This window comes from Oncorhynchus nerka, linkage group LG13, assembly GCF_034236695.1.
Source record: "Oncorhynchus nerka isolate Pitt River linkage group LG13, Oner_Uvic_2.0, whole genome shotgun sequence".
Classification (NCBI taxonomy): Eukaryota; Metazoa; Chordata; class Actinopteri; order Salmoniformes; family Salmonidae; genus Oncorhynchus; species Oncorhynchus nerka.
Genome location: NC_088408.1, coordinates 100,285,489 through 100,292,988, shown reverse-complemented (window position 1 = coordinate 100,292,988; position 7,500 = coordinate 100,285,489). Strand labels below are relative to the sequence as shown.

Sequence of the window (7,500 nt, the reverse complement as noted above, 5' to 3'; positions counted from 1 at the left end):
GTCTCTATGTCTCTGTGTGTGGGGGGGTTAAAGGCTGGTCTCTATGTCTGTGTGTGTGGGGGGTTTAAGGGTAGTCTCTATGTCTCTGTGTGTGGGGGTTAAAGGGTAGTCTCTATGTCTCTGTGTGTGGGGGAGGTTAAAGGGTAGTCTCTATGTCTCTGTGTGGGGGGGGGTTTAAAGGGTGGTCTCAATGTCTCTGTGTGTGGGGTTAAAGGGTAGTCTCTATGTCTCTGTGTGGGGGGGTTAAAGGGTGGTCTCTCTGTCTCTCTGTGTGGGGGGGGTTATAGGCTGGTCTCTATGTATCTGTGTGTGGGGGGGATAAGGGTGGTCTCTATGTCTCTGTGTGTGGGGGAGGTTAAAGGGTAGTCTCTATGTCTCTGTGTGTGGGGTTAAAGGCTGGTCTCTGTCTCTCTGTTTGGGGGGGTTATAGGCTGGTCTCTATGTATCTGTGTGTGGGGGGATAAAGGGTGGTCTCTATGTCTCTGTGTGTGGGGGGAGGTTAAAGGGTAGTCTCTATCTCTCTGTGTGTGGGGTTCAAGGGTGGTCTCTATGTCTCTGTGTGTGGGGGTTAAAGGCTGGTCTCTATGTCTCTGTGGGGGGGGTTAAAGGCTAATCTCTATGTCTCTGTGGCGGGGGGTTAAAGGGTGGTCTCTATGTCTCTGTGGGGGGTTAAAGGGTGGTCTCTATGTCTCTGTGTGTGGGGGTGGGGGTTAAAGGCTAGTCTCTATGTTTCTGTGTGGCGGGGGGGTTAAAGGGTGGTCTCTATGTCTCTGTGTGGCGGGGGGGGGGCGGGGGGGTTAAAGGGTGGTCTCTATGTCTGTGTGTGTAGAGTTAACGGGTTGCTGAATAGGGCCATCCTGCTAACACAAGAGGGCGTGTTTTAGTCTAACATGCCCCCGTTGGTTCCTAAACTCTTTCTGCTGCTGGCCTGGTGAGCTTTTCAGACATCGACCAAAGGTTGATGGGTCAGAGACGTGTAGTCTAATCCGTGTACAGAAATACACCTCGTCCCCTCGATTTGAAGAATGCTTGGTAGACATATTTCAACGATGTATTGTTTGTCTATATATCGGTTATAATAACAACATAGATTGGTCAACACATTAGTCAAAATTAAATAAAAACATCCTCTTTAAAAATGCCCACTCGTGTTGTCTCTTTCTCTACCAGGTTATTATCTGATGCCCCACAATGTGAGTTTGTATTCCAGCCCGTGTCTCGACGGGTTTAGGGGTGTCATTATGTGTAATTACATATGGTAATGCCGGTTGGGTTGACAACCCTGCAGACTGATGACACACTCTAACATTGTGACCATGTCTGTAAAAATGAAAAGAAAACACTAGCAGCTATATATTACCCAGACAAACTTATAAAACCATTCGAGGGGCTGTTTGGGGTAAAATCATTTCAATATTGGTTCACAATGTGAGTAATTCGGTTCCTTACTAACAAACTACAATTACGATTAAAGACGCAGCCTTTAGCCATACAGTAGATTACCACAAAATACAAGGCATTCTGGTCTATAATATTCTATTCCGTTATATTCTGTTATGATGCATTATATTCTGATATAATCTAGTCTATTCTGTTCTATTCTGTTCAACATTTTATTTCACATTATGGTTAAAAAGATAACTAACATTTTTTTCCTCTCATTTTAACTAATTTTACCTCGCCAAGAGAAATACTGTCAATCCTTACAGGCCAATATAAATATATATATATATATCTAGCGACTCAAGACGTTGCATGTATATCCCGCCGTAGAAAAAGAAGCAAGAGTCGTAGCCTATGGCTGTGTTGAACTGGGTTTGTTGACACCAATATGCAAATTCATAATTTAATGAGTAAACACATGAATGATTTCATAATATCAATGACAAAGTTGTGGGGAAAAAGCCTTGCTTCAGTGGAGTATAGACTGGTCCATAACATGAGTCGGGTGGGCGGGTTCTTAGACGGGGCTAACATTAACAGCTGCTCCTGGCTTCATAACCAATCAGCATCCCATAAAGATGACGTTAAAGTGTCCTACGTCAGCCCAATGGCGATAGAGTAGAGTTGGTGCAAGGGAGTTTGAGTGGGAGATAGGGACTAGCGCGCCCCATCACAGCACAGGGACCAGGGACAGCAGCACCCTCCCACCCCCCCCCCCACCCCCGACTAAAACAGCTCCTCCGCGGCCAAACAAGTCCTGCAACACCCGGCTACCCCTCAGACAGCACCGGCCAGCACACAGGCTACTACTTCTTTACCGCCGTCCGGAGGAAAAGAAGAACAAAAACAGCTTTAAAACTGTTGCAGCACGTTTTAAAAGTGGACCTTACACCTCCTTACTTCTTGGACATGGGCGATATGGGGATCCGCAGAAAAGTAAGTGAAGCTGGTTCAACTGTCTATTCTATTTTATTTTGAGTGATGCAAAACTTCGGCGACATTAGACTCAATTTGTTTTTTTGTTTTGTTTTTTAAACGTTTGTCAACTGTTTGTGCAACGTTCATTGTAGTAGCAGGTCCCATTCAACGACACGTTTTCTACCGAATTTTCTTTACAATACCTGTCTAGAGGATGAAGTCGTTCAATGTCAGTAAAGTTACTCTGGATCATTGAATAGCATTGCACATTAAACTATAGCACATTCATAAATAACGTTATTAGTGTTACTAACGAATGTCTATTATTTTATAATAAATTACAACATTAACTAAAGTATAATTATCATTATGTGACATTATTTTATACTCAATCTAATCTTTATAATTGTCCTAATATATATTCTGATATTTTTTTCTGTTTTGACTTTGTTCTCCAGAAACGCGGCTGATCTCGCTGTGTGTCGGCTGTGGAAACCAGATCCACGACCAGTATATTCTGCGGGTCTCTCCAGACCTCGAGTGGCACGCTGCCTGTTTGAAGTGTGCAGAGTGTAATCAGTATCTGGACGAGTCTTGTACCTGCTTTGTCCGAGACGGGAAAACCTACTGTAAAAGGGACTATGTCAGGTAAGAGATGTTTGTTATGAAATGTAATAGCGTTGATAACCTTTGTTTCTTATTGATTGATTGGTTGACACATTCACGTATTAATTGCTATCGTATAATTAACATGGTTATACAACGGACATCAACATTTATTTTTGGCGTGAATATCATATCTGATGGTCTGGACAATTCAATTTAAAAGTAATGTTTAGATATTATATCTAAAAATACAGTTCGATATTATATTTTCAGTCCACACAGTGTTCATATCTATTCTTTTTTCTATGACCACCAAATCAGCATAATTGCAATTAAGCCGTTATTATCTCGTCAGTATAATAACAGGCTATGTATACTATTGTCGAAACCCACATCAGGACACACACAGTTAAGGTGATTTGTGCTGTCATTTTACAACACGTTTACATATTCTGTACAAACTATTTTATAGAAACAAAATGATATCATGTACTGTGTTATTTCACTGTATCGATGGCCATTCAAGTGAAGTCTAGCTGGATATTATTTACCTAGGCTTATAATTGAAATATTTTATTATCCCTCAAATTGGCCAAATATATTAGGCCTACATATAGACTACAATGTAATTAATACATTCGACAATTTGTAATGTTGTCGTCTATAGTAGTAGTAATAGTAATAATAAGAAGAAGAATGTTACTATAAGTCATCTAAGAATATTTCCAGATATAATTGCACTTTTTCATGAAAAATATGTGTTCCATTCTTCTCTGTTACCCCAGAACAGGTCTGTGCTTTGTCTTTACGATATGTTATACAGGTTCCAAGTAATCTCATGTGATGTAAACACAACTCAATATTAACGCCTAACAATCCTGCTTTAAAAACAAAAAGATGCCCCTGTGCTTGTCCTGTTATGTGTGCTGCCCAGCCACAGTAACACAGCCTAACGGTGGGTCGTGGGCCTAGTGACGCCGTTAGCTAACTCTGACCGGTCATCCAATCCCTCTTTACCCTCTAGGTTATACGGGATAAAGTGCGCTAAATGCAACATCGGTTTCAGCAAGAATGACTTCGTGATGAGAGCGCGCTCCAAGGTGTACCATATCGAGTGTTTTCGGTGTGTGGCCTGCAGCCGACAGCTCATCCCGGGGGACGAGTTCGCTCTGAGGGAGGATGGCTTGTTCTGCCGGGCCGACCATGACGTCGTGGAGCGGGCCACAATGGGCGTCGGAGACCCCCTCAGCCCCCTCCACCCGGCCAGACCTTTACAAATGGCAGGTAGGTTAACACTTTATATCAATGGCAGTGCTGTTTCTTTGTTTCTTTTTGTGGGCTTGTTTAGCCGGTGTAGGTGTTGGCCATTCGGTTTGATGTTGTAGTCGTTGGAAACGTTTATTTTCTTTCATTCATGGTTGGGGCATTACTTGGATTCTTTCTTGTGAAAGGTTATTCACGTTGAACACATAAAGACAACGACGAATGTATAGCGTCATAGACTGAAATGTTTCGATAGAACTAGGCTAAGCGTTTGTCATGTCCCCTAATACAACAGGCTACGTGCACGTGAACAAATATAAACACATAACCCAAACACGTGTTTTATTGGATAACGTTGTCATGATGTGCAGTTTGCCGTGTGTATCCTACATCTCTACAGTACAGGCCGAAGTTTTTTAAATATATATATTTTTTTTAAATATTTTTATTTATTTTTTTATTTAAGGTTTAAGTTTCAATGTATATTTCAATATATATTTCTAACACTTACAGGAGTCAATATAATATGATATGTAAATATATTGGGTGAAACGTTTGTTTACATGTCATAGTTATAAACAGATAATGTAGCCTATTATTTAATCTAGTTGGGATACTAGTCGTTTATGCGAACCAAATTATCGGTTTGATAATGTCAATAGTGCAGTGATTAAATAATTTGCATAAATGCGTTTTTTTTTTTGTCAAGGTTCCCTCCGCAAGGAAGGATATCTGGGCAAAGTATGTTCATGGCTGAATGGAGGAACTATGAATTTAAATCCAATGTTTTCAGCTAGTTAGATGTTTTGAAGCATCGCCAAAAAAGAACAATCAGCAGTCTACATTTGGGTCTTATACGTAATTGTTTGTACGGAAGTTTGAGGGACCTATAGACTTGATAAATGCATTATGTTGCTTTTGGGGGAGTTTTGCAAGCCAGTTGGCCACGCATTCAGAATGGTCGAATATGCTATTTCCTCAGGCTAAATACCCATAGGCCTATGTGTAAGCGGGAACTCGCACTTAGTGCTGATGTTAAATAGAGTACATAACCCAAGCTCGGCAGATAGCCACAAGCAATGCTTCGTTCATAATGATTCACCCAATCATAAAGTCTACACCAATGTAATCCGAAACATAGACTATTTGACAGTCCATTTACGCTCATGGCCTGCGCCCTGGTCCACGTTTTAAGACCGCAAATGTTCACCCAATACAACTCATTTTAAACGATATGTTAAAACTGACATGAATGCACTTTCACTGAAAGTTATAACCATTCAACTTTAATAAAGTTATAGCGTTTTATAAATTATAACCATACACAAGCTAATATCAAAGTGTATCAACATATAGCCCATCCACCCCATAAGAAGGTGATGATGATGGAGGTTCGTTATGACGTCCAGTGGACTCTCGTTAACTAGGCCTGTAGCTGTTATAAAACAAGGTATTTATTCTTTCTTTGTTGTTGATTTTTATTTTTATTTTTTTGTATTTTTTTTGACATTATTCAAATTCTCAGTGGCTTCAGTAAAAAAAAAAATCTAGGTCTAATACAAGTTTGAATAATCTGAAATTGAAACAGAAGTGAATATTGATTAGTTAAGAATGAGATTGGTTGATAGTTGATAGTCATAAAATATTTCTATAAGCCCCGGATAACAATAAAATGAATGGATACTCCATACTAAGCGCCACTACTGGGTCGTTTTGGGAAATCCTTTTAAGACTTATAGGCTACCGTGGTTTATTGTGCTGGTGTAGTTTTCAAATTGTATATTTTTGTATTCTCAACTTCTGCATCCAACACAATGTCTTTATATAGCCATGGTGTTTGAAGTGCCGATAGATAATGTTTTTCTTTGTCTGCACTCTTTCTCAACAGCAGACCCAATATCAGCCAGACAGCCCGCGCTCCGACCGCACGTCCACAAACAACCGGAGAAGACAACTCGCGTCCGGACCGTTCTTAACGAAAAACAGCTCCACACGTTGCGGACCTGCTACAACGCCAATCCCCGGCCCGACGCTCTGATGAAGGAGCAGCTAGTCGAGATGACCGGTCTCAGTCCCCGAGTCATCCGGGTCTGGTTCCAAAACAAGCGTTGCAAGGACAAGAAGAGGAGTATTCTGATGAAACAGTTACAGCAACAGCAGCCCAACGACAAAACGGTGAGGACCCTGTCTGATCTTTATCTAAATAAAGGATTCAAAACAGTGGTGTTCTTATCGGTCCAAACGCTGGTAGCTGTTGTAACTGTTTCATTAGAATACTCCTGTTCTTGTCTGGTCATTTGATGTTATGAAAGAACTGGGGTGAAATAGAAACAGGAACCATGGTCCTATACGTCTGCCTGTGGATGCGTAAGATATATATCCAGATACAGGCGTATACGTTCATACGTGTCGTCGCCCCCCCCCCCACACACACAACAAATATCCAGCATGCCCATTCTCGCATGTTTATCATATTCTAAATACCTAATGTTGTTTTTGTTGTTGTTGTTGGGTCAATGTTGACGTGCTAATTTTAAACTTTATATGACAATCAGTTTCTCTGGGACTATCTGCAGAATATCCAGGGAATGACGGGCACACCAATGGTGGCGGCCAGTCCGGAGAGACACGACGGTGGTTTACAGGCAAACCCAGTGGAGGTGCAGAGTTACCAGCCGCCTTGGAAGGTCCTCAGTGACTTCGCGCTACAGAGTGAGATCGACCAGCCCGCGTTTCAACAACTGGTGAGTTCAGATAGGAGAGAAGGTAGGCTGTACTAGAACACAACTGGTCATTTTAGATAGGAGAGAAGGTAGGCTGTACTAGAACACAACTGGTCATTTTAGATAGGAGAGAAGGTAGGCTGTACTAGAACACAACTGGTCATTTTAGATAGGAGAGAAGGTAGGCTGTACTAGAACACAACTGGTCATTTTAGATAGGAGAGAAGGTAGGCTGTACTAGAACACAACTGGTCATTTTAGATAGGAGAGAAGGTAGGCTGTACTAGAACACAACTGGTCATTTTAGATAGGAGAGAAGGTAGGCTGTACTAGAACACAACTGGTCATTTCAGATAGGAGAGAAGGTAGGCTGTACTAGAACACAACTAGTCATTTCAGATAGGAGAGAAGGTAGCCTGTACTAGAACACAACTGGTCATTTTAGATAGGAGAGAAGGTAGGCTGTACTAGAACACAACTGGTCATTTTAGATAGGAGAGAAGGTAGGCTGTACTAGAACACAACTGGTCATTTTAGATAGGAGAGA

General features: G+C 41.4%; 1 protein-coding gene across 1 annotated transcript in view; it reads left to right on the top strand.

Annotated features, from left to right (window-relative positions):
* LOC115125840 (ISL LIM homeobox 1a) overlaps positions 1-7,500 on the top strand; it is a 34,509-nt gene that overhangs the window by 25,372 nt on the left and 1,637 nt on the right. Inside the window, exons 2-7 of the mRNA XM_065027022.1 lie at positions 1,171-1,193; positions 2,061-2,379; positions 2,820-3,009; positions 3,992-4,251; positions 6,119-6,405; positions 6,807-6,974. Coding sequence (XP_064883094.1) covers positions 1,171-1,193; positions 2,061-2,379; positions 2,820-3,009; positions 3,992-4,251; positions 6,119-6,405; positions 6,807-6,974 — 1,247 coding nt within the window. The remainder of the gene's footprint in view (positions 1-1,170; positions 1,194-2,060; positions 2,380-2,819; positions 3,010-3,991; positions 4,252-6,118; positions 6,406-6,806; positions 6,975-7,500) is intronic.